Source organism: Simochromis diagramma, unplaced genomic scaffold (genome assembly GCF_900408965.1).
Source record: "Simochromis diagramma unplaced genomic scaffold, fSimDia1.1 OVJJ01000660.1, whole genome shotgun sequence".
Taxonomy (NCBI): Eukaryota; Metazoa; Chordata; class Actinopteri; order Cichliformes; family Cichlidae; genus Simochromis; species Simochromis diagramma.
Genome location: NW_024387084.1, coordinates 156,522 through 184,501, shown reverse-complemented (window position 1 = coordinate 184,501; position 27,980 = coordinate 156,522). Strand labels below are relative to the sequence as shown.

Below are 27,980 nucleotides of genomic sequence, written 5' to 3'. Positions count from 1 at the left end.
TCCACTTGGGTGTGCCGTCTGAGAAACGCCTGTGTTTTTACATTGATAGAGAAGTGAAGCAATAGACAAGAGAAGAAGCTCTTGAGTTAACACACTTACACTAACCAGACTCCCAACACTTTGACGCAGGACAAAGTCAGTCTTTTTTTTTTCCAATAATGGGGACAATTTTGATTTCCTCCACCTACCTAATGCTGGTAAGTGCTTCTAGTTTGGTTTTAGAGCACTCCTACATGATTGATACATGTTTACTTTCTGTCACTTTTGTCTGCCAGGAAGTATTAAAACATTTAAACATGACAAGTCAGTTTGAAACTCACTTTCACCTCCAGATCCTGTCCTGTGTGGAGTCGTGCTTTCTGCTGAGATCTCTCTACGTAATTGTACCTGAAATAATTCCACCTGGATACCAAGTAGCAAAAGGTGCCGCTCTGTGTATTTGTGTTATTCCTTCTGTTTGAAAAAGTGTTGTAAGCCAAATGTTTTGTGTTTTATGGCTCTTTTTAACTTTCTCGCTTTTCAGTTGAAACCGTCGGCTGTGATGCAAAATCAGTGCAGTTAACTGTGAAGGACCCGAGTTTCACAATAAAAAGTAACGGAGCAGTCGTAGCTTTAACGTCTGTCTCAGTGGCAGAAGGAGGACAGACATTTTCTGTGTCTGCTCAGGACAAGACTGAACGGGAAAGAAAGATGGAAGTTCACCTTGTCCGCAGTACAATGCCGAAAAGACAGGTAAGGCAACTGCATATTGTGAGTCGTTTATACAGCTCAGAAGGCACAGTCCTTTTTTTTTTATCTAACATGTCTGAACTTGTTGGAATGTCACAGCGACGAGGCCAAGGCTCCCTGAACCGCTCTAAAAGACGGGCCTGTCGTTTTCCGACGTCTGTAGTCGAGAATTATGAAGGGAACTATCCAATACTCCTTGAGAAGGTGAATTGAATGCTAAATTTATATACCCCCTTCATTTGATCTGATTCAGGTTACATTCAGCTGACAAAGTTATTATTTTCTTTGATGTTATGTGTTTGAGCTACAGTACCATATTGTAAACTGCGTACACTTTTGATCTATTTCATGACCCTGTAAGCTGAAAGAGCCCACAGCAGACTGCTTCATGATAAACACGTTATGAATAACAGAATCCTTGTTTTTGTTTATGATTTTATTTGGATTCTCCTGTAGATGGTGTCAGATCCCTCAGCAAGCCATGATATGTACTTTACTATTGAAGGAGAAGGAGTCGATACGTATCCCACTGGAGTGTTCAGTATGGACAGAGACACGGGGGATCTGCTCTTGCTCAAAGCGGTGGATCGTGAGGAGTTCCAGGAATATAATGTGAGTGTGAAGATGATGCTGGTTTAGAAGATTTGTAAACAGTTCCAATAATGTTCCACAGTCATCTTTAAGGAGTGATTTATTAATCATTCAAATAGCTGCAGAGTATTTGTTCCTCTACTGAGCATATTTGTTTATTTATTTTTTTTATTTATTTATGTTTTCATTCAAACCTGGAACTGGCACAGTTCACATATGGAGTTTTGTTATGTCCCTGCCTCTCCTTTCTATATTTGTGTGCATTAACCTAGTCAAATGTGTGTGTTTTTTTTCCCTCTATATAGTTTGTAGTGCGTGCTTTTGACAAGCATACAAATGTGGAGCTCAGGTATTTTCCCCTGACAGTGATTGTAGATGATGTCAATGACAATGCTCCAGAGTTCGTAGGTCCTTTACAGTTTACAGTTCCTGAGCACTGTAGTGCAGGTGAGAAAGACAACATACAGTAATAGTTGATTCTGTGGTATTTGATTTTCAGTGCAGTTGCTCTAAATGATTATGGGTTACAATACAGGGACTGTGGTGGGAGTGGTGAGTGCAACTGACAGAGACCAAATTGGCACCGACCATGTGAAGATTAAATATACACTCGTATCTGGATCAGACATGTTTACCATTCATCCAGAAACAGGTGTCATCACAACAACAACCAACACCCTAGACAGAGAGGTGAGCACTGCCTCTGCATCAGTGATACCTGTGAACTTTATGTAATTGAAAATAGCATTGAAATCGATGATGCAAGTGCTTTACAACATATTTTTATTATAATACTTTGTAACATTTCTTTTAAAGTTAAAAGACAACCATGTGGTGACTGTAAAAATCCAGGATATGAATGGTGCACCAAATGGTCTGTTTGCCACATCAACAGCAACAATTGCTCTGAGTGATATTAATGACAATCCACCAACCTTCATGAAATCATCTGTAAGTGTTTGAAAGAAGTGTCAGTTTGTAATTTGGCTGAATAACTGAAATCATATCGATTGATTTTGGCCTCCTTTTTCTACTTATTTCACCAAAATACTTTTTACTGACATAATTAAAGAAATACTAAAGACACCCCCTCTCTTCCCCATCTTCTTGCTCTTTCTTGTAGTATAATGTCACTGTGCAAGAAGATGAAAGTGAAAAACTTTTACTTCGAATTCCTGTTCAAGATAAAGATTCGATAAACACATCAAACTGGATGTCAAAGTTTGTTATTACTAAAGGAAATGAAAATGGAAATTTCAGGATAGTTACTGACCCCCAAACAAACGAAGGGCTTTTGTACATCTCAAAGGTGAGACTGGCTTATTATTCAATTCATTATTATCATTTAGTTATGTTGGTGGAAGTATTTAGCATGGATCACATCTAATGCAAAGTAAGCCTATATACAACTGATTTATATTCATAAACTTATAAATGTCTTTCTTTTTTCCAGCCATTAGATTATGAGAAGACCAACGATGTCCAGCTTCAGATCACTGCACAAAATGTAGCATCACTGAATGGCAGCAGTGCCACGTGGCAGTCCATCCCTGTGAATGTCAATGTTGAAAAATTGGATGCAGGGTAAGATGGGTATGGTTGTTTCCTTTGTCTGGACACTTGGAAAATGACTGATACACCTTTTCCTGCAGCTCTGTGTCCTTCGGACTACTAGGAATTATGACTATGCTGTGCCCTGTGGTCCTGCTCCTGATGCTCTGTGAGTCTCCCATTGTGATTAAGTTGTAAGGGTTAGATAGGGGTTCTCTTGTACAGGGAGTGCAGAATTATTAGGCAAGTTGTATTTTTGAGGAATAATTTTATTATTGAACAACAACCATGTTCTCAATGAACCCAAAAAACTCATTAATATCAAAGCTGAATGTTTTTGGAAGTAGTTTTTAGTTTGTTTTTAGTTTTAGCTATTTTAGGGGGATATCTGTGTGTGCAGGTGACTATTACTGTGCATAATTATTAGGCAACTTAACAAAAAACAAATATATACCCATTTCAATTATTTATTTTTACCAGTGAAACCAATATAACATCTCCACATTCACAAATATACATTTCTGACATTCAAAAACAAAACAAAAACAAATCAGCGACCAATATAGCCACCTTTCTTTGCAAGGACACTCAAAAGCCTGCCATCCATGGATCCTGTCAGTGTTTTGATCTGTTCACCATCAACATTGCGTGCAGCAGCAACCACAGCCTCCCAGACACTGTTCAAAGAGGTGTACTGTTTTCCCTCCTTGTAAATCTCACATTTGATGATGGACCACAGGTTCTCAATGGGGTTCAGATCAGGTGAACAAGGAGGCCATGTCATTAGTTTTTCTTCTTTTATACCCTTTCTTGCCAGCCACGCTGTGGAGTACTTGGACGCGTGTGATGGAGCATTGTCCTGCATGAAAATCATGTTTTTTCTTGAAGGATGCAGACTTCTTCCTGTACCACTGCTTGAAGAAGGTGTCTTCCAGAAACTGGCAGTAGGACTGGGAGTTGAGCTTGACTCCATCCTCAACCCGAAAAGGCCCCACAAGCTCATCTTTGATGATACCAGCCCAAACCAGTACTCCACCTCCACCTTGCTGGCGTCTGAGTCGGACTGGAGCTCTCTGCCCTTTACCAATCCAGCCACGGGCCCATCCATCTGGCCCATCAAGACTCACTCTCATTTCATCAGTCCATAAAACCTTAGAAAAACCAGTCTTGAGATATTTCTTGGCCCAGTCTTGACGTTTCAGCTTGTGTGTCTTGTTCAGTGGTGGTCGTCTTTCAGCCTTTCTTACCTTGGCCATGTCTCTGAGTATTGCACACCTTGTGCTCTTGGGCACTCCAGTGATGTTGCAGCTCTGAAATATGGCCAAACTGGTGGAAAGTGGCATCTTGGCAGCTGCACGCTTGACTTTTCTCAGTTCATGGGCAGTTATTTTACGCCTTGGTTTTTCCACACGCTTCTTGCGACCCTGTTGACTATTTTGAATGAAACGCTTGATTGTTCGATGATCACGCTTCAGAAGCTTTGCAATTTTGAGACTGCTGCATCCCTCTGCAAGATATCTCACTATTTTTAACTTTTCTGAGCCCGTCAAGTCCTTCTTTTGACCCATTTTGCCAAAGGAAAGGAAGTTGCCTAATAATTATGCACACCTGATATAGGGTGTTGATGTCATTAGACCACACCCCTTCTCATTACAGAGATGCACATCACCTAATATGCTTAATTGGTAGTAGGCTTTTGAGCCTATACAGCTTGGAGTAAGACAACATGCATGGAGAGGATGATGTGGACAAAATACTCATTTGCCTAATAATTCTGCACTCCCTGTAGTTTGCTCATTGCATATTAGGAAGTGAACACTATTGCATACAATAGTGTAGTGTATGTAACACTTTTGCCACCGGCTTGTGTGACAAGACTCCCCCCCCCTTATGTCCTCGGGTGCAGTCTTGACTCTACTTAAACATTCTGTGATAAAAGATACATCTCAAAAATAAATATCAGTCTAGGGTTCATATGATTCTCGTGTCTACACAGACAAGCGGAGGCTAAGGAAATACACTTAACCAATTAAGGCTAATACATGTGAATACTCAAATGATAAGACACCATGCAATAAACCCAACGCAGGATCTCAGGGTTAGAAAATGTATTAAACAATTGCAGGAAATTCACATCCAACCCCTTTTTTCTTCATGATAAAACACATATACAAAACATACAATAAACCCCCGGGGGATAGATGTTAGTATTTTTCCCTTAACCTGTCCAATGTTATTCTTTCCCCAGAGTGCACTCTTAGTCTATTTTTATTGTTGGCGCGCTTTAGTTGGAGCTCTTAATAACAACAATACCTCCAAGTGTCCGTGATGTCTCCACCTCCTCCGATGAATAACTCGCTCGTTGTGGTAGCAACCATCTCCACTCGCGGCCACGAGCAATGAATCATCCACGGTTAGCGACTCTCTCCCGAGACAACTCTCAAACTCCGTCTCTCCGCTCCGGCGGAATCTCCGTTAGCCAGGACCGTGGCGTTAGCCTAGCTCCAGCTAGCCAACGTAGCCAAACGTGCCTCGTGCTTAGCCAAGCCCAGAAGATACAGGAAGCCCGGCTCAAACGCTCCAAACGATTACCAGGAAGTCCGCAGACGGGTGATATGTTGTTGCCGAACAACTTTGGTGACATAAGCAGTCCCGAAGTCCATGCTTCGTCTATGCCATTTTAGTAATCCTCCTTTTTTTCCTCTCTTCCTCCCGAGTCTCTTTTCCCCCCGGAAGTCATCTGCAAGTCATGACCTCTCGTGACGTAGCATACAAACAAGTTACACCTCTTCTCTTTTAACAGACATTCACATTCCATGAAATTATGTTTTTTAACGTAACTGATTTTTTCACACACACACTTTTTATGCATTTTAATACAAACATTTATATCACATATTTATACCACTCTTGACCTCAAAATGAACTGTTATTTTCTCTTCGACTTATTCTCATGAAAACCCAAAATAAATACCACTGATATTTATCAGAGTATTACATGTATAATGCTGCTATGCTCATTCTTGTGATGCCTACCACACATAAAAGAACTCTGTGACCTCTGATTTTGAACACGCCTGCTTTTTGTTGCAGTCCTGCTTCTTGCATTTTTCTGTCTAACAAAGAGAGAGAAATTGCAGCTTAATGAACCAGGAAACACAGGAAGAATCCCACTCATATCCAACATAGAGGTCCCAGGGGACAGCGCGGTAAGGTTAGTAACGTGGAAACACCGTCTCGGCTTACAGTTATTCACAAAGAAACCATATTTGCTTCTTCCCCCCTCCTTTGGCTTTATTTGTTTTATTGCTGCTTTTGCTTTGATTGATGTAAGTCTCATCAGTCGTCTCCGTTTCGAGACTGACCAAACACTAAATGGTTTATGTTAAGGGTGTAATGATTAATCTTGGCTTGAAAGAAAAACCTCAAGCACCATTGGTCAGCCTGTTGGTGTTGACTTAAGAGGTTTTCTGTATAACAAATGGTCACTATATACATCAGGTAATTTTTATTTTATTTTTTTATGATTACAAACATGAGTTAAATCCCATTTGTAATATCGTCTTTTTCTCTAGGTCTGGATAGTATCCTGTGCAAACCTCAGCATTTCTTAGCTTTTGGTAAAATATATTTTGTCTTTAACTTGTTGGTGATATGTTAGCCCAATGTGCAATATCTGACCGTCAGTAATAACAAGGAATATTAACAAACTGCCTTTGTCTTCTAGAAACGGATCCAAATGGGAACAAAAGGGCAATACGCAGACGATATCATTCACTTCTAAGGTTCAAAGGATGTGGCTGTGTAACTGGCTCTATCAGATGCTGCAGTGATAATAATGAAAACGATAACCGTGACTTTCTGAATACATTCGGATGAAAGTTAAAAAATCTTGCAAAGGTCTGCAGAAAGAAATGAAAACAGTCACTCCAGATTAATGTTGTTTACTTTAAGCTGTAAAAGATGCAGATTGGGTCTGAATGCTTAGCTTGTTTCTGGGGTAAGAATATATATATAAAAAAAGAACAAGCAGGTGATGCAGGTGTGTATCTGCTATTGTTGTTTTTTGCTTTATTTCTTTGCTGTTATTGTTGTTGTGAGTTTTTTGTTGTTCCTTTGTTTATATTTTTTAATGTTAAAGTGGTTTGGGCTAAAAAGTAAGCAGATGCTGTTAGTTGTGCATACTGTGTGCTGTATGGCTTTAGCAACATTTCCACCACAGGAGCTCCTTACCAAGCAATCTTTTGGAGCTTTGTACCTCAAGATCTAAAAAAAAATCATATCTTTATTTTTGGAGGACAGCACCTTCTTACACTTCAGGAGTCTTTGGTGCATGGACGTTTCTTGTTGGAAAGCAATTTCTCATAAAAATCCAGCTGTTTTTGGGCTATACCACATAAATTGTTGATTATCACCAACTTAAATTAATTCAGAAAGCTGTGAAGGGAAATGGAAAAACAAAACAAAAACAAAACTGGTTTTTCTTGCACTCAAGCTATTGGTAAGAGAACATACAAAACTACCTTAAGGGAACCTTTTAGCTCTTAGTTCATGGACTAGAAGTTCTGGTTAATTTGGGTTGAAATTCAGCTACTCGTGTTTGTCTGTATATTAGTTAGTAGCAACTATGGTATGTTTTACTCTTTTTTTATTTAAATCATTGTCTGCAGTAAGAAAGTGCATTTCTTTTTTCGCCTTGTTGCTGGTTTTTATTGTTATTAATTTTCATCTTTGCAGATATATTTGAAGTAAAACAAATACATAACGAAAGAAAATAACTGCCTAATATTTCACAATATGTAATGTAAAAATTAGACCTTCATTATGATCTATTTTACTCAGTGTTGATTTACTCCTGCTGAATTTCCTAATGGCACAGAAATATTGTGTTACTGTGTTTTATTTCAACTCCCTGACTGTCACATGGGTGCAGGTTATTGAAACATTTCCAACAGTCTCCTGTTACAATCTGCACAAGGGCAGAACTGGAGAGGTAAAGTGTTACTGCCTGAAACTAAATACAACTGGTTGCACAGTGAAAACACAGTAAAAAATTAAAAACAAATTGAGCATTACAGTGTGTGTAATGTGCCACTATCTGAACTTAAATTTGTTTTTTGTAACCATTTCCTTTATTGCTTACTTTCAAAAATGCTATTTCCGTGAACAAGATGCTCTAGTGACTCATCGAATGATGCTACTGACCAGCCAATCAGTGGCATGCAGTCTGACGGTGTCACACTTTAGTACCTGTATGGATCACTTGGAAATCTGGCTGAGCACGTACTATAACCTGATGGCAAACCCTGCAAACCACGCAGAGTTGATCCAAGTAGGTACTAATGGAACAGGGAATTAACTGCCAACATACCGTCATATAGGCACCTACTATAAATTCTGAAATGTGGGAATAAAACATGGAACTTGAACAGGAACTGAAGGAAAAGCTATAAAAGATATTGAAAAGAGACATGCAAGCTGAATGGCTCAATGACTTGGCTTTGTTTTTAAGTTTGAATGGTGTCTGTAGGTCAACGTATGTGGAAGTAAAGTTGAAAAGGGAGGTGGAGATTCTCTCAGTTGAAATACATTATAATGTTTTGTTGAATAAACTTGAATATTTTAAAAAAAAAAAAGTTAGAAATGAGAAATATTCTACTCAGGAAACATGAGTAATAACTGTGGCATTCCTTTAATGCACTCTCTAACTTTGCTTGTTGCTTTTTGAGATTTAGACTACCTACCCCATGAAGTAAGATTCAAAAACACAGTGGTATAAAAAAAGAATCGTCATGCCCTGCATGTTTGTGTAGCAGACCCAAAAGCAAACACAGGAGAAATGAACTGATGATCAAACCATTATTACAGCTGATATTAAGAAAAGAAAAAAACAGTAAAACAAGTGAAACTAAAGTGAAACCTATTCTGGGACTGAACTAAACAAACTATGAAGACAATGACACGAGGCATAAGATGAAAACTCAACAGGTGTATGTAAAACCGTGAAGTACTTCAAACATGACATGAGCATGAACCTGAACTGTTGAAAGGAAACACTCAGTGACCTGACCTGACTTGACATGGTGACATGACAAGGAGGAGAGGAAGACAGAGGACTTAAATATACAGGAGGGTAATGAGGGAAGTGGAAACACAGCTGACACAAATGAACATCACGCCACAGGGGAAGCAAAACTAAACCCACTGAAAATAATAATTTAAAAAAACCACTTGCAAAATACAACAGGAAACATAATGGAGACTTGACAACACAAGCTTAGAAAATGTAACACAGGGAGAGAATAACGCCCTGAGATAACTGAAAGTAAAAACACTGAGGACAAGACAGACTACATAGAGGAGAGGAAAAGACTCATATCAGGAGACATAGATGAAACAAAATCTAGAATGAAACTCAATTACTCCCTAACTCAATTATAACACAAGAACTTAATATAATCTCAATCTAACATCAGGAAATAAAAAATAAAAAAAATAACTCAAAACGCCTGGTCACAGTCCCGGCCACAGACAAAAATTCCAAAAAATAATAAATGTATATGGCTTGAGCCACCTGAGTATATCATATTATCAACATTTATATCCAGTCATGACAGCCATGATCACTTTCTAATGTCAGGCCTGATGTTGTGTGCCCTATAGGCATATTTTTCACAGCAAACTATACAATGGGTTGTTATATGTGGTATCACAAGTAACAAGCACAGCTTATGTCCCACCTAACAACATACAGATTAGTTTGTTTGTTTGTTTTTTGTAAATGCTGGCTTTATTGGCAATGAGAAGAGCTATGAAACACTGACTTATTTAAAACATTTTCCTAGGAAGTGCATAGATAGTGTTATCATTATTGACTTTCTTTTACTTTTTCCAGGTGGCAACAAGAAAAATTGTTTGTGACAACTGGTTCGGTCTAAGGTTAGTTTTTGGTGGAGTTCAAGCAAAATCTTAGTGTTGATACTAGTGTTGGTTTGCTGGTTGGCCACAACTGTGAATCCTGGTAGATGTGTTGTATAATGATAATGGATTGGATTTATATAGCGCTTTTCTAGGCACCCAAAGCGCTTTACAATACCACTATCCATTCACTCTCACATTCATACACTGGTGGAGGCAGCTACAGTTGTAGCCACAGCTGCCCTGGGGCAGACTGACAGAAGCGAGGCTGCCATATCGCGCCATCGGCCCCTCTGGCCAACACCAGTAGGCAAGTAGGGTAAAGTGTCTTGCCCAAGGACACAACGACCAGGACAGAGAGCCCAGGGATCGAACCGGTGACCTTCCGGTTACAGATGCAATTCCCAACCCCCTGAGCCACGGTCGCCCACACATTATTATTAGGAAACTGTATTAGTCCTGATGAGCAATGACTAATTCATTACTGCAGACAAGTCTTGACAAAAAAAGCAGACAGACCAGTATTTCTTCAAATACGTGTACCTGCAGCTGTAGTGTTATAAGAATATTGTTTATACTCTATATGCACAGATTTATATAAATAATGCTATATATAAATAAAGCACTCCTACATGATTGATACATGTTTACTTTCTGTCACTTTTGTCTGCCAGGAAGTATTAAAATATTTAAAGGTGACAAGTCAGTTTGAAACTCACTTTCACCTTTAATGCACTCTCTAACCTTGCTTGTTGCTATTTGAGATTTAGACTACCTGTGCTGTGAAGTAAGATTCACAACCACAGTGGTATAACAAAAAGTCCCAGAAAAAACAAAATTGTCACGGCCGTCATGGCCGGTGTGTTTGTGGAGCGGACCCAAAAGCAAGCATAGGAGAAATAAACTGATGATCAAACAAAAAGTGAGCCTTTATTACGGCTGATAAAAAAAAGAAAAAACAAAACAGAAAAACAAGGCGAGACCAAACAAAAGTGAAACCTAATCTGGGACTGAACTAAACAAACTATGGAGACAATGACACGAGACATAAGATGAAACCCGAACAGGTGAATGAAAAACCTTGAACGTGAAGTACTTCAAACATGACATGAGCATGAACCTGAACTGCTGAAAGCAAACACTCAGTGGCCTGTCATTGTCGTCATAGTTTGTTTAGTTCAGTCCCATTTTAGGTTTCACTTATGTCATTCTTTTCAGCATAACCTCACATGTGTGAATTTACAGTTATGTTTTCATTTTGACATACTGTATTAGCACAACTGATCTAAAGTCAGACAAAAACAAACTCTGATTAGAAAAAGGTACATTTTTTACTGTAACAACCGCATATACACACTCCAAACACGCTAACTCTCTCACAAACTCTCTGTGTCTCTCTCTCACCATCACTCCTTAAATTCCCCCCTCTTTCTAAACATCCAAATGTCATGTTGCCAGAACATTTTTTGATTGGTCAACATTTTACATATTTCCACCAACATAGGTGTTCTTTGTTTTGTTTCTTTTTTTATGCTCATAAGCTGAGAGTGCTTGCTAGAGCTGTCCTTAGACATTAAAGGTGAGGAAAAGATGCCACGTATATATTGTTTATCATGACTCTGGTTTTACGTGGCCTATCAACACAACTGAAAAACTGTTATATATCATCTTCTTGCTTGTCATCTTGAAGTAGTCATGTGATTGGTTTACCACGACTACTTTATTAATCCTCAGTCAAACAGCAGCACTCATGCGATAGTGGGGTGTGCCGTCTGAGAAACGCCTGCCTTTTTACATTGATAGAGAAGTGAAGCAATAGACAACTGACAAAGCTCTTGAGTTAACACACTTACATTAACCAGACTCCCAACACTTTGACGCAGGACAAAGTCAGTCTCTTTTTTTTTTCTAAGATGGGGAAACTTTTGATTTCCTCCACCTACCTAATGCTGGTAAGTGCTCCTAGTTTGGTTTTAGAGCACACCTACATGACTGATACATGTTTACTTTCTGTCACTTTTGTCATGCCCAGAAGTATTAAAACATTAAATGTGACAAGTCAGTTTGAAACTCACTTTCACCTCCAGATCCTGTCCTGTGTGGAGTCGTGCTTTCTGCTGAGATCTCTCTACGTAATTGTACCTGAAATAATTCCACCTGGATACCAAGTAACAAAAGGTGCCGCTCTGTGTATTTGTGTTATTCCTTCTGTGTGAAAAAGTGTTGTAAGCCGAATGTTTTGTGTTTTATGGCTCTTTTTAACTTTCACTTTCTCGCTTTTCAGTTGAAACTGTCGGCTGTGATGCAAAATCAGTGCAGTTAACTGTGAAGGACCCGAGTTTCACAATAAAAAGTAACGGAGCAGTCGTAGCTTTAACGTCTGTCTCAGTGGGAGAAGGAGGACGGATATTTTCTGTGTCTGCTTGGGACAAGACTGAACGGGAAAGAAAGATGGAAGTTCACCTTGTCCGCAGTACAATGCCGAAAAGACACGTAAGGCAACTGCATATTGTGAGTCGTTTATACAGCTCAGCAGGAACAGTGCATCTTTTTTCTAACATGTCCAAACTTGTTGGAATGTCATAGCGACGAGGCCGAGGTTCCCTGAACCGCTCTAAAAGATGTTTTCGTGTTCTCCCGTGGCAAACGATAGTGGAGAATTATGAAGGGAGCTATCCAAAACTAATTGAAAGGGTGAATTTAATGTTTAATTTTTATCATTTATGATCACTGTGGTATACAAATGTTTATTGTCAATACACATCAGATTGTAAAGATTGTAAACACTTTATGAATAACAGAATCCTTTTTTTTTCTTTTACTTAATATGTATCATTTTATTTGGTTTCTGCTGTAGCTGGGGCCATATCCCTCAGACAGACGTTATTGGTACTTTATTGAAGGAGAAGGAGTCGATACGTATCCAACTGGAGTGTTCAGTATGGACACAGACACGGGGGATCTGTTCTTGCTCAAAGCAGTGGATCGTGAGGAGTTCCCAGCATATAATGTGAGTGTGAAGATGACGCTGGTTTAGAAGATTTGTAAAGAGTTCCAATAATGTTCCACAGTCATCTTTAAGGAGTGATTTATCAATCATTCAAATAGCTACAGAGTATTTGTTCCTCTACTGAGCATGTTTGTTTATTTATTTTTTCATTCAAACCTGGAACTGGCACAGTTCACATATGGAGTCTTGTTATGTTCCTGACTCTCCTTTCTATATTTGTGTGCATCAAACTAGTCAAACGTTTGTTTGTTTTCCCTCTATAGATTTTGATGATTGTTTTTGACAGGCATACTAATGCGGAGCTAGATGAGAAAATACCCCTGAGAGTGATTGTAGATGATGTCAATGATAATGCTCCAGAGTTCGTAGGTCCTTTACACTTTACAGTTCCTGAGCACTGTAGTGCAGGTGAGAAAGACAACATACAGTAATAGTTGATTCTGTGGTATTTGACTTTCAGTGCAGTTGCTCTAAATGATTATGGGTTACAATACAGGGACTGTGGTGGGAGTGGTGAGTGCAACTGACAGAGACCAAATTGGCACCGACCATGTGAAGATTAAATATACACTCGTATCTGGATCAGACATGTTTACCATTCATCCAGAAACAGGTGTCATCACAACAACAACCAACACCCTAGACAGAGAGGTGAGCACTGCCTCTGCATCACTGATACCTGTGAACTTTATGTAATTGAAAACTTGCATCATTGAAATCGATGATGCAAGTGCTTTACAACATATTTTTATTATAATACTTTTCTAACATTTCTTTTCAAGTTAAAAGACAACCATGTGGTGACTGTAAAAATCCAGGATATGAATGGTGCACCAAATGGTCTGTTTGCCACATCGACAGCAACAATTGCTCTGAGTGATATTAATGACAATCCACCAACCTTCATGAAATCATCTGTAAGTGTTTGAAAGAAGTGTCAGTTTGTAATTTGGCTGAATAACTGAAATCATATCGATTGATTTTGGCGTCCTTTTTCTACTTATTTCACCAAAATACTTTTTACCAACATAATTAAACAGCAATTAACCCCCTCTGCTTTTTTTGTCTTGTAGTATAATGTCACTGTGCAAGAAGATGAAAGTGAAAAACTTTTACTTCGAATTCCTGTTCAAGATAAAGATTTGATAAAAGCATCAAACTGGATGTCAAAGTTTGTCATTACCAAAGGAAATGAAAATGGAAATTTTAGGATAGTTACTGACCCCCAAACAAACGAAGGGTGTTTGTACATCTCAAAGGTGAGACTGGATTATTATTCAATTCATTATTATCATTTAGTGATGTTGGTGGAAGCATTTTGCATGGATCACATCTAATGCAAAGTCGGCCTATATACAACTTATTTATATTCATAAACTTTAAAATGCCTTTCTTTTTTCCAGCCATTAGATTATGAGAAGACCAACGATGTCCAGCTTCAGATCACTGCACAAAATGTAGCATCACTGAATGGCAGCAGTGCCACGTGGCAGTCCATCCCTGTGAATGTCAATGTTGAAAAAGTGGATGCAGTCAGGGCTGGACTGGGACAAAAGATCGGCCTGGGCATTTTGACCAGAGACCCGCCCACCAGGTATTATAGGAAAAGCAATAAAGCCTGTGAATGAAAAGAAACGCTGTTGTGACAGTGATGTACAGTCTTGTTGGTATATATGCAGGATTTCTATACATGTTACATCAGATAAAAACTTTGGTTGTAAGATTCAGACAATTATTTAATAACAGCCAGACATTTTAAATGAGAATAAGAAAGAAAAGTATTTCTTTGTGCCCCCTCTCCCTGTTAATGCCCTACCTGGCCCCCTGGCAAAACTTTGCTAGATCCACCCCTGCACAGTTAAATTCAAATTTCAAATTCAAATTCAAATTTTATTTGTCACACACACACAACCATACACAGTATGACATGGGGGTGAAATGCTTGTAGCTGTACAATGCCCGACCATTAAATGACAGAAGAAAAGTTTTACAATATTTACAATTTACAGTTTACTACAAAAATTTACAAATTAACTTAGGAATTTACAGTAAAGAGTGTGCAAATAGTAAAGAGTGTGCAAATAATAAAGAGTGTGCAAATAGTTACCAGCTGTCAGCTACTTAGAAAAGGATCCTGGTGTTATTTGTCTCTCAGAAACAGTTCATAACTTCCTTTCAACTCATTCATGTCACCTAAAAGGTAAACCTGTTTCTCCATCACCTGTTCAGCTCTGATGATTCAGTAAGGACATCTCCTGGTTTCACCTTCATGCTTCCCTCTCACCAAACTGATATCATGACCAGCAGCTTTTACAGCTGTTGGCTCCAGCAAATATCAGCTGATACTAGAAATTAATATTAAATAAATTCTAACAACAGCTCATCAAGCTTAAACCTGCTGCTGTTGTTTAGCGTGACATCTGCCGGTTTCCCCTTTCTGGTGCAAATTGGGCGATAAACAAGAGAGACGGGACTTCAAACCATTCAAAATCACAAAGCTAAAAAAAAACAATCAATATACCTACAATATTGATCAGTTTCCCTGCATGCAGTCGATCTAGGGCCGTTTCTTCTATTAAATTCAATTCTTCTATTAAAACACTAAAAAAGTCCAACGACACACATTAAAAATGGGCACCTACAATAACAAATGATCCAAACAAAATGGCAAAAGACTCTTACCAACAGTATACCCCATGGCTATTCAACTACGAAGTTAGTTTGGCCAGATTTTTCAAACCGAGGAACTTATCTGGGCCAGATATTTTTTTTGAAGCCAGTAAGCAGCAGATCATGATCAATTTCAAACCCACACAACTGTATTGAAAAACAAGTATTTTTTTTATTCCTATTCACCTGTAAATCTGGTGACCTCTCACAAATGCACACCAAAAGGTCCATTTTAAAAAAAGGGAGCTATAACTAAACTATTTTTTGCACATTTGAAATAATAATAATAATAATAATAATAACAAAAAAACATTTTGATAATTCCCTTTCAAATTAAAATAAATATTTCGCTGATCACTCACTTTTCCTGCCATGGATGGAGCCCCATCCGTCACAAGTATACAGACACGCTTCATATCCAGACCATTTTCCTCAAAAAAGAGCTGAAATCTTCTCAAATATTATTTCGCCAGCTGTGTGTCCCTCTAACGGTAGCAAGCCGAGCAATTTCCCATCCAAAAAACGGACATATACGCACAACTGTGCATTATCAGTTCTGTCAGTGATCTCCTGCTATAGACATTACATCAGTTTTCTTCAGGTCATCTAACAGCATTTCAAACTCGTCTGATGCCAGAACTTCAACTCTACGAATATTTGAACTGTCTGACAGGGGTACATTTTTAATAGCAGATGTCACACTTACTTTAATTTTTTCATCACTTTTCACCGCATCCACCACGGCCAGCATGCAGTATTTCGCTGTTTCAGAATCTGTGAAAGGCCTTTTCTTCTTCGCCAAGAAGCAAACACGAAGGGAAGCTGCTGCAGCTCTCTCTTGGGCTGTACAGGACCCTCACCATGGTAGTACAACTCCGGTTGTAAGATTATTAAACTCGGTAAAATGAATAAGTATTTGTCAGTCCAGGCAGGGTTAAACCGACAGTTTTCATTGTCAATTTTGCGCTTTTGGTGTGAGAAAGATATGCTGTTGTCGCATCATATATTACGATGATTGTTTAATATGTTTACATCACGGTGCATTGTGGGTTAAATATTGCTAGGCTACTAGGAGTGTTGCATTCACAGTCTACACTACGCTGTAGGAATTTTTAAATTTTTTTTTTTAATTAACAAATTTTTTGCGTTTTCTCTGTGTTTCTGCCAGGACCACAGGCAGGGCCACTCGCAGGTTGCTTCTGGGCCGCATTTGGCCCGCGGGCCGCCATTTGAATAGGCTTGGTATACCCACTCACACCCAAGTGAATTAATCACCTCTGTTTTTTTTCCACAGAAGAGCACTGACTTCACCGCACACACCCACTACCTTTTCACAGCTCTTCAGCCAATCACCTGGCAGAGAGCAACAAACTGCCAGGTGACACTTGTTACATATGGATTCAGGGTAAGATGGGGTGTGGTTGCTTTCTGGACACTTGGAAAAATGACTGATTCACCTTTTCCTGCAGGTCTGTGTCCTTCGGACTACTGGGAATTATGACTATACTGTGTCCTGTGGTCCTCCTCCTACTGCTTTGTGAGTCTCCCACTGTGATTAAGTTGTAAGGGTTAGATGGGGGTTCTCTTGTAGTTTGCTCATTGCATATTAGGAAGTGAACAATGCTGCATAAAATAGTGTAGGTATACCACACATAAAAGCACTCTGTGAGCTCTGATTTTGAATATGCCTGCTTTTTGTTGCAGTCCTGGTCCTTGTATTTTTCTGTCTAAAAAAGAGAGAGAAATTGCAGCTTCATGACTCTGGAGACATTGGAGGAATCCCACTCAAATCTAACACGGAGGCCCCAGAGGACAGCATGGTAAGGATAGCAATGTGTAACCAATGTCTCCGTTTCCAGGTCTTCTAAAAAAAACCACACACATTTACTTTGTTTTGCCTCCTTTGTTTTACAAGGAAAATCTTCTTGAAAAATGGGTTTAAAAACATAAACAACTATGGGATATCACTCTAAGAAATAAAATGTTGGATTTAATTGACAAAGTTAAGGCAATCTTTTCCACAAAACCTGGTCAATTAAACATAAATCAATATGGTTGTTATCTGCAATTTCAATGGTGATGTATATCAGAAGTGAAATTGTTCTATAAAAGCAACAGCTTTCCTTTCATTGTTACTATTTAACACCATTAAATAGAATTTAAACACTTTGTTCATTTTATTAACTGTATTGCTTTAGGTTCAATTGACAATATTAATTTGAATTTAATGGCATCATTTAGATTGCGTTTTGGACCTAATTAATTTGATTAATTATGATTTAATTAATAGTTTCATCTATATGCTAAATGTTTAGGTATCAACAAAACAAGTCTAGAAAGGTTCCTGAGTTGTCATCTATACATTGTAATTAGGTGTTTGGACCTTTCAGAAGTCTTCAGCAAAGGTCTAACACTTAACTACAGAGTACAGGTGACAACTCAAAAACCTTTTTACACTTGCTCACGAGTTACCATTTATAACATTCAAGATCCTTGCACTTCAATAGAAAACTCTTACACCAAAGCTTACATAAAGTGTAAATGCAAAAAGGGTGCTGCATCAACAACTTTATTTACGGTGAGCCTTAACAAGGCAAAGCTTCTACAGGGAACAACATCGCGTAAGGCAATATTAAATGCTTAAAGTGCATGACCAAAACTTAAACATTGGAAACAACTTTCCGAGTTTCAACAAAGTGACATTGTAGTGTGCCGTAAGATGTCAAATTCAATACAACTTGTGATTATAGTCAGTACTGCAGATTTACCACAGCAACTTAAAAATCACTGTATAATGCAATTACAGAAAATACTTAAGTGACACAAAAAGGTAAAAACGATTTAGTCCCCAGTTACAAAAATCTGATTCAGAATTACAAGTTTTCTATTATATAATAAATTTTACAATAAAAAAAAATGCATATAGCAAATCTCAAAATATTCTTAATTAAATGCTAAGACCAAAAATCCAGTACTTAACTTGAGTACAGGTGACAACCTTAGAACCTTTTCACATTTGTTTGCACAAACACTTTAACATTTATAACACTCAAGATCCTTGACCTACAATGGAAACCTGGTACACAAGAACTAATATGAAGTGTAAATACAAAATAAATTGTGTTGCTTTAACAACTTGAACAAAAGCCTTCAACGAGGCAAAGCTTAAACAGGGAAACAACACTGCATAATGCAACATTAAATGAAGTGTGTAAAATAAAATGTAAACATCTGAAACAACTTCCCAGTTTCAACTAAGTGACAGTGTAGTGAGGAGTAGGATGTCAAACCTGACAGAATGATTTCAGGATCTACAGTTGTAGGTCTGCAATGGCTACAGTCTGCAGAATTACCACAGCAACTCAAACTAAAGAAAATGTTGTGAAACAAGAAAATATATCCATCTGCGTAATTTTGTCCCCAGTTCCAAAAACTCAGTTTCTGAATTATGTTTTCTTTTCCACAATCAAAAGAAAAATGGCATTCAGTAAATCTCTTAAATATTAAAAGCTCTGACAAAATATTTACAAACAAGGATCAATATATATATATATATTTATAAACTTTTAAACAGTGAAACAGAGCACTTATTTTGGGAGACATTTCGATCTAGAAGAGTCATTGCGTCTCCTTTTGGCAGAGTTTGTTCTTCAGCACTTGTATTTTGTTAGACAGTTTTTTGTCTTCCAGTCCCATGAGCACCTTCTGGAAGAACTCAAATGTGTAGCGAAGTGGCTTTGGGTAACTCAGATTGAGGCAGTAAATTAGCCCAAACAAAAGTGCACACCCGCTCGCCACATCGTGAAGATCCTGCAAGACGGTGCATCTCTCGATAATGATGCCAACATCTTCAAGGGAGTCATCAGGCTGTGCTCCTTCATCTGGATCTCTTCTTATAAACACGCCAAATCCATCCTCTCAAGCTCTTCAGCTTCCATCACGTTGAAAGCCTGAAAAGGACAGAAATATTTTAAATCAGTTGTATTTTGGTCATCGCATCATCTATCTATTCGCTCCATTTGAGTTAAAATGGTCCACACTATCCTAATTACACATATCCCTGAATGAGACTGAGGAGAACAGACCAAAGAAAAATGTGGATTCAAGACTATCACCAAATAAAGACCAAGAAGAAGATACATGAAACATGGACAGAGGGCAGAAGGAGTATGCATTAATAATATTATCAATATTCTGCTGACCAGGGTCATTTTCTTTAGTTTCGCATAAAACAATGTAAGTGAATGGAAACAAAATCCTAGTATTTCCCATGCACTTTATTGTTGTAAGCTAATTTAAAGAAAACTGATTGCTGCCGGAACAGGAGAATGCCTGGGCTTGTTTAGAAAATACATTTTTCAACTTACAAAACTCTGGGAATTATGACAGTCAAAATTTTACTGAGGGGTGGAATATCCCTTTAAAAATAAACTTACCATGTACTCTTTGATGAGATTTTCAGGGTTCTCATTCAGGTATATAATCACAGCTTTAAGGATGCATTCGCGCTTCACTTCGATTCGGGAACTCTAAACAAAACAACACATGCAGCGCAATTACTTTTTTGAAGTTTTTAGAGACCCCCACAGAACTTAAGTCAATTTTTATTGTTGTTTAACCAATTCATAATTGTTTCTAAGTCATTTTAAACATGCTTTTTGCAAGCAAGTAGTATTTTGTGTTAGAGAATGAGAAGCTTACCAATTCATTCCCATAAAGATTATAAGTTATGAGTCCAATTACACTGATTGCGATACATTGGGTCGCGGAAAATGCAGCTTTAGTGTGGTGTACCACCCGAAAGAAGGAAGAAAAGTGTTGTTGCATAGGAGTGCTGTTCAAAGAAATCAAAAACATTTTGATAGAGATTTCCAAAAATTAATGACAAAAACTACACACTGTCACGTTAATATGAGGTATGCGGGCTACCACCACATTTGCAGTATTTATACCAAGTTTGAGTGAAAAAAAATAATCTATTGTGTTACTGAGTTGTGCCGAAATGTGAAATGTTGTCTGCCTTTGTTTTTTCTCAGTGTAGCTAATTATTCCTTTGGACAATTAATGAGTAACAAAAAAAAAAGAAAAAAGCTACAATGCCAGCAACGGCACTTATGGCCTCTAGGGGCATGAGTTACTTGGTCCTGACACAAAGCAGAACTAAGTCCAGAATATAAGCCAAAAGCGAGATGAGAAGTATAACGCAGGAGAGAACAAGCATAAAATAACCCAAGAAAGTTAAAAATACAGGTTAATAACCAGACCTCAGATCAACCTGCAACTAATCTATTAGTTACAGAACATTATAACAAGACAGAATACCTGTGAAATTGCAGATAACGCTGCTGTGATCCGCCGGGCTGTTTCCCCTCCTTTTTTTCGTAGAATCTTCATCAACTGGTCAGAGTACTGGTCAAGACTGCTCATGAATGTGGACAGCAGTGGAACTGTGGTGATAACCTAAAAGACCAAATAAGAGAATTCAAAATGTAAAATTGCGTATTAAGGAAAAAGTAAATAATATGCAAGCATTAGGTACCTTCAACATGCACTTTTGGAGCACAGCTCAAATCTCCGCAGCTCCAAATTCCACAACCAGCAACCTGAGAGAAAAAGAAAAACAGAAAAAATTAATCGTGTACAGTGAGACACATGCAAAGGGGTAGCACAGAGATGGTCAAAACTTAAGAACACTCCTGTTTCTTTTAAAATGTATTAATAATACAAGTTAAATTTCAAATGCTCCAAAATTTCTATTACTCATTTCATAAATCTTTTCCTGTGAGCACATTTACCATTATATACCGGAGCAGCCCAGTCTGTGAGCGTGACCCACTTGCCCCCAAAAATAAAATCAAGTATACTGCGTGGTTAGTGCTCCGTTTGTGTCGGTTCGTGCTGGTAAAATCATCGTTTGTATCGCTAGGTGTCAAAGATATTACACTTTTATTTATTAGGTCATTCAGAGTTCACCCCCCCCCAAGCAACACGAAAATGGCCCAAAATAGGTCAAAACATGCCACAAAATGCTCGGGTGGGAGAGAGCGTTTCCTACGACGTCTACATCACCCGGACGCTTACTCGCGCCCGTAAGCACGGGGAGCGTGCTTACGGGCGCCCTTGACGTCACCGCGAAAAAGTAAAACATTAGTAACTGGTTAACCTTAGCAGCACAAATGTTAATTTTAACGGTACAAACAAGCACTAACCAAGCAGAGCATTTTGTGGCATGTTTTGGCCTATTTTTGGCTGTTGTCGTTTCGTTCGGGCTAACGTTCTCCTAACTTGATAGTGCAATAAAACAAATAAAATAAGTGTGCTATTCGGAGTTCGAATGAAATTTTAAACGCAGATGGGACAATATTCAGATGTGCAGTAACGTCGAATATGCAAATGAATGTTTCCAATGCTAGCAAAATGCTACAACCTACAGAACACATACTGCCCACATATTTACCGGAAAAATATACGCCATATATTATCACAAAGTACTAGTTAAATTATATTCTATTAAAAATAGGAAGGAATTACCTTAACTCCAACGGATTAATCTCTCTTTCCAGACACGTGGCCAAAGCACACTGTGGCGTAGGTGAAGAAGGTCAATGCGTATATGCGAAGATTTTTTTTTTCATTCTCTGCGCATGCTCAGAAAGGATGTGGAAAGGGCTCTTTGGATTTAATTTAATGTGTTCAATAAATTGGAAATATCAATATTATTTAACATTAAAACGGTATAGAATTAATTAAATCAAATTTAAAAATATTAATTACACCCATGAGATTAACAATTTTAAGTATATTGAACATAAAACTAAGAATTAATTTTTAAAAAGCCCATGTTTCATTTCTTAGAGTGTACTGTTTGTTCATGATTTGGACAGGGGGAACAAATTGTGGAATTATATATGTATATCTATTAAATATATCATTATATATCTTTTCCATGTGGCTTATTATATCTCCAAAAGTATTACAAATTATCTCCAAAATTTCAGGAGTAGTTACGTTTAGTTACATTTCATTTATATAATTTTTCAAGGGATCTTATATCTGTTTTCACTCTTGTATGCTTTTCATACAAGTTTCACACAAGACAGATACAAACTTTACAAGAAGCCGCATCAATAACCTGTCAGTTATGCTAGCAGTGTCCAAGCAATCTTTTTTTTTTTTTTTTCTTTTCATATCACGCACCCCTGCAGTGGCTCTTGGGAACCTCTGTTCTTTATAATTGGGAATCAAATGGCCACTATCTACATCATGCAATGTTGTTTATTATTACAAACATATTATTTGTTTGTTTTTGATACATCCAACAAAAATGTCTTGTGGCAGACCTTTGCAAAAAAAATTCAAAAATAAAATAGCAGAAGTTTCTTTTTCTGCAGTAAAATAAATGTCTGTGAATGTCTGTAAAAGATATTATTTCTCTAACTTGTTGGTGATCTGTTTGCTCGATGTGTTTTATATATATATATTTATTTATTTTATTTTAGGGGTGCAACAATACTCATATCGATATTGAACCGTTCGATACAGTGCTTTCGGTTCGGTACGCATATGTATCGCACAATACAAAATTTTTAATTTATTTTATCAACTTTCCTTCTGACGATGCTGTCTGTGTTGAGAGCTCAGTGGATCTGCGCTCGACAGTGCAGCCTAGGCGGAGTAGTCGAACGCAGATTCACTGAGTGCAGGGCAAGCTAGCAAGACAGAAGTTAAGCTCCCCTTGCAACATGGCAAATTGAACCTCCTCCACCCTCATTCAGATGTGGTGTTTGGAACTATTTTGGTCTTCATGTGACATATGACCAGTGTTGGTCAAGTTACTTGAAAAAAGTAATCAGTAACTAATTACTGATTACTTCCCCAAAAAAGTAATCCAGTTACTTTACTGATTACTTATTTTCAAAAGTAATTAATTACTTAGTTACTTAGTTACTTTTTAAAAACACGATTTACAACCTGAAGAGGTGATAAAGCGATAGATCTTTCAGCCCAATTCTACTTTTTCTACATAATCCATCATATAAAATGTAATCAAATGGAAAAGTCTCTTTTTTAACTTGTTTTATCAGTTTTAATCTTTTAACTTTATGCATCAAGCAAAAATGAAATTATATGCAACATTCTCTGACTTGAATAAATTAGTTTAACATTTAAACCTATTTTCTACACATTCCAGCACATAATTTTTTTTTTTTTGCGTTTACACTCAGTCTTTCAAATAGATGCAAGTAAAACACAGCAGAAAATAAATAAAGTCAAAGACTCAGCGGTCCTGTTGCTCTATTTTCACCTGTAAAGCAGGACTGCGGTAGGCGGAGGTTTACCCTGGTGCAGGTGTGCCACGGTCAGTTGAAGAATCCGCGAGTTACTCTGTGAGTTTCCCATTACGTCGTTGCGCACTCGGTGCTTGCTTGGAAGTTTAGGGGTTTTTTTCGCTGTAAAAAGAAGTTTTCTTCCCACGCACGATGGAAGCTAATGTTTTTGTCACTTTTTATGGAATCAAACTCAAAATAAGGTCAGTACTTCCACGCTTTAAACGCTGCACGCTCATACTCTCTCCCACAATCGATATATGATCCATTGTTGCTCTGCACACAGCTGTTGTCACTAACGGCGTACTCGCTTACGTCACTGTCGTGAGACATTCTCGCAAAAAAATCACGGTTTTAGTAACGCAGTAACGCAGCATTCCTACGGGAAAGTAACGGTAATCTAATTACCGTTTTTGCAATAGTAATCCCTTACTTTACTCGTTACTTGAAAAAAGTAATCAGATTACAGTAACGCGTTACTTGTAACGCGTTACTTGTAACGCGTTACTGCCCATCTCTGCATATGACCCTGAAGGTAAGCGCGTCATGGACTAAAGTAAAACAGTATGTTGGATGTGCCACGCAATGCTCAATTACATGGGTGGGAGCTAGTGTGTTAGCGCAGTTTGCTCGTTAACGTGTTGATGCTGTCCAGCCCCACGCACGGGCGATCCGCGGTAGCTCGTTAACAGAGATTTGCCATGTTGTGGCGTTAACGTCATTTCAGATTAACGCTGATAGCACTAGTGTGAACACAACGAATATGACTGCACATTTACTCCGACATCATCCTAGTGCAAAGACAAGTGGAAGCAGACAAAAACAACAAGCACGCATGCTACAAACTTTACCCGAGTCATTTAGACAGCCGTTAGCACATGATTCTCCTCATGGGGACCTGATATGTTTAATATGCTGCTGAGAGTATAGCCCAGAAGAAGCGTATAGTATAGCTTTTATTTTGGAAAGAGCCATTTCTCTGTAATAAACTCTCTTTTCCAAAGATGAATGTTTTCTCGATGAGATAGATTAATTTTTTTTATTACTTTGTTGTTTCAGCAACATTAAATTTAAAAACTGTACTTTTGAGTTAAAATATATATTTATAATTTTAATAAATGACAAATTAAAAAGGCATGAACATTTTTTTTTTTTTGTATCAAAAAAATATCGACTGACCAAGTCGAACCGAACCGTGAATTTTGTGTATCGTTGCACCCCTAATATATATGTGACCTTCAGTCATGTCCTCAGCAGCTTTGAAAGTGTTGTATGCTTCCTCCTATTATCCAGGCTTGGGAGTAATAACAGGGAATAATAACAAACTACCTGTGTCTTCCAAATGGGAACAGAAGAGGATGGGCAGCATTTAGGGGACGTGGCTCTGTAGCTGACTCAGAGGTCACGGTCTGAACGCTTGGCTTGTTACTGGGGTAACAATGTAAAAACAAAGCAATCAAGTGGTACAGGTTTATATCTGCTATTGCTCCTTGTTGCTTTATTTTGTTGTTGTGTTTTTTGTTTTTAAGCAAAAGTGGTTTGCACTAAAAACTATGAAGATGCAATATTTTGGAGCTTTGTACGTCAGTAATCAATTCTCTAAAAAAATTATATCTTTATTTTTGGAGGGTAAATTTTAATTAAAACTAATACATAATGAAACAAAATAACAATTACCTAATATTTCAAAATATGTAATGTAAAATTAGACCTTCATAATAATCTATTTTAGGCAGTGTTGATTTACTTCTGCAGAATTTCCTAAAGGCACAGAAATTGTGTGCAACCATGTTTTACTTCAACTCGCTGACTGTGAGACGGGTGCAGTTTGAGCTCACTGTAAGTCAGATTGTTGAAACATTTCCAACAGTAGTCGTGTTACAATCTGCACGAGGGCAGAACTGGAGCACTAACATGTTACTGCCTGAAACTAAATACAACTGGCTGCACAGGAAAAAACCCAGTCAAAAGACAGTGTATATCTTATATGTATTTTGCGTTTTTAAGTTGTTATTTGACATTAACATTAAGGAGTTGTGTTTAATTTTTGCTGCTGTAGCAGTTATTTGTGTTGTTTTTTAAGATTTTAAAGGAACGTGGTTATAAAACAGCATAATCAGCAAACATACAATAAGCAGACATGCACCCATACAACTAAAAGCAGTACTGTTTGTACTTTTAGTCTTTACTGTTTATTTGTTTAAGTTTTTGTCCAATATCTGTTAATTTGTAATTAAACAAACAAAACAAATGTCCTTATCATTTTTTCCGGTTGTACTGTATATAAAGGTCAGATCCAAAATGGTTGTTTATTGTGTTCAGGTTTTGTCTCTAGTGTTTCACAGGGTGGAGCCCACATACACATAATACACTATGTGCAGTGTTCCAACATCTCAACTCCTTGGCTTATAATTACTTCAGTCCTCTGCAGATCTAATTGGTGCACTGGTGTTATTACTGACAAACAGCCCTGACCCACTGAGGTATAGACTCCACTGGACTTCTGAAGGTGTGCTGAGATCTGAGGAATTTAAAGTCCAAGTCAACATCTCAAATTTGTTAGCCTCCTCCTCACATGAACTGCAATACACCATGCATTTTGACACCTTTCTTTCAGAACCAGCATCAACCTTTTTGGTTGTTTGAGCCACAGTCAATTTTCTGTTCGATGGAACCACACAGACCACCCTTCACACCCTGCGTGCATTAGTTGCTGGTTCACCACTGTTCCTTACTCTAGTTCATGTCACAATGAAAGTCATAGCAGTAATCATTATCACAGACTCATTAGACCAGGACATGTATTTCCCGTCTTTTGTTCTTAGTGAAACTCGTGTGGTCTTCTGGTTATTTGAGTCCCTTTTGCATTCTGGCAATTCTCCTCTGTCGTCTGACATCAACAAGGCATGTTCACGCTAACTGGATATTTCCTTTTTGTAGACGATTCACTCTTACACATGTAAGATGAACAGTTAGATGAAGGAACTTTGCAGCTTGTATGTCTAAAAATAGTAAGAGTACAATGAGGCTCATGAAAGAGGTGCAGATTAAAGAATTGTTGTTGGAGCTGAAAAAGAAAACACAAAGATCCACATCTATTTATGTTAGAGCGCCCTCTATTTGATGATGGCGTGACATGATACTGGCTTTAAATCAAAGTAACAAAAATCAATTCTCTGTGCTCTGTGGAAATTTGTTATTTTAAAGTACATAATATAAAGTGGAATATCTGAGAAAACAATAATTTATGTGTAATCTGGAAAGGCCTAATCTTTAAAGAAAGATGATATTAAATATTAAGGAGTGAAAGCTTGAAAGCTGGTGAGTTTAAGGAGGTGCAAGAATGCAGGAATGAATGTGATCTCCACATGAAAACCCTTTAACTGTGAAACTGTTTCATGGTTTTTATTTTTTGCTGAGTAATTGTCTCTCTGACTCTGAATATAGTTTCCGGATCATTTTGACACTTATTTCTACACTCTGTACAGAAGGTGCCTGGAGGATTTTCACATGACAAGCTGCTTATTAGAGCACATAAAAGTTGTTGACTACGTATTTAGGTTTCAGGTGACCAATAAAAATAAAGTTCTGGCTCTCTCCATATTCATCTCTTAGCAGTCAGTTTTCGCACCTTTGACACTGACTTAAAGAAAGCATGTTTCTAAAAGAGTTTGTAGTTTTTACAGACATAAACAGAAAGATGCCAAAGATGCAAGGAGCAATGACGTGCAGACATTAAGTAGATAAACCCTTTGATAATCGCCCAAACTTTCACAGCCTGAATCATGAATGAGCTGCAGAAATGCATCAAACACAAGTGTCAATACCAACTAATACCAAGGCGAGATATAATCTCTCCAGCATGTCCTGGGTCTGCCCCGGAGCGTCCTCCTGGTGGGACATGCCACGAACACCTCATCCTTGTCAGATGCCTGAGGTATACAGGTACACCTGTATACATGTCATCCAAAAATCCACCACACTCACTCTCATTTTCGAGTATGTTTCATGACAAACTCACATTATTTCTTTTGCTTTTTCTCTCTCACACTCACACCTACACAGACACACAGACACACATAGAAACAAACAGCAAAACTTCATGTTTGTTTGTGTATCCCCCTGTGTTTTGTCTTTCAGTTGCAGTTTATTGTTCTAGTCTGTTTTGTTACAAATGCAGCAGT

The 27,980-nt window shown here is 37.9% G+C and overlaps 1 protein-coding gene and 1 long non-coding RNA gene across 10 annotated transcripts; one reads left to right on the top strand and one right to left on the bottom strand.

The window, feature by feature from the left end:
• The first annotated feature begins 13 nt into the window (after window positions 1-13).
• LOC120742614 (desmocollin-2-like) lies at window positions 14-27,187 on the top strand. 9 transcript variants are annotated; one of them, XM_040046030.1, is made up of 15 exons: window positions 14-197; window positions 11,524-11,741; window positions 11,877-11,967; window positions 12,074-12,282; window positions 12,376-12,483; window positions 12,650-12,799; window positions 13,063-13,207; window positions 13,296-13,450; window positions 13,582-13,716; window positions 13,873-14,058; window positions 14,203-14,393; window positions 16,764-16,847; window positions 16,939-17,006; window positions 17,174-17,289; window positions 25,090-27,187. In XM_040046030.1, exons 2-15 carry the CDS (start codon window positions 11,703-11,705, stop codon window positions 25,099-25,101), a joined length of 1,689 nt encoding a protein of 562 aa, XP_039901964.1. In that variant the 5' UTR covers window positions 14-197; window positions 11,524-11,702; the 3' UTR covers window positions 25,102-27,187. The 9 variants fall into 9 exon arrangements, with proteins under 9 accessions (XP_039901964.1, XP_039901966.1, XP_039901963.1 ...); XM_040046029.1 differs by having other exon boundaries at window positions 15-197; window positions 12,647-12,799; XM_040046032.1 differs by lacking the exon at window positions 16,764-16,847 and having other exon boundaries at window positions 12,647-12,799.
• Window positions 20,851-22,180, bottom strand: LOC120742619. Its single transcript, XR_005697904.1, has 3 exons — window positions 22,001-22,180; window positions 21,009-21,072; window positions 20,851-20,929 (listed from the first exon to the last, which is right to left on the bottom strand). It is a non-coding gene; the product is annotated as an uncharacterized LOC120742619 (long non-coding RNA).
• Window positions 27,188-27,980: the final 793 nt, after the last annotated feature.

What these genes read in the sequence shown, in the direction of transcription:
- LOC120742614 (XM_040046029.1), top strand. Translation starts at nt 11,703, where the DNA reads ATGGGGAAACTTTTGATTTCCTCCACCTACCTAATGCTG. An exon ending in GGTGTTTGTACATCTCAAAG is followed by an intron (nt 14,059 to 14,202) that starts GTGAGACTGGAT and finishes TCTTTTTTCCAG; the next exon opens with CCATTAGATTATGAGAAGAC. An exon ending in GGTCCTCCTCCTACTGCTTT is followed by an intron (nt 17,007 to 17,173) that starts GTGAGTCTCCCA and finishes TTTTTGTTGCAG; the next exon opens with TCCTGGTCCTTGTATTTTTC.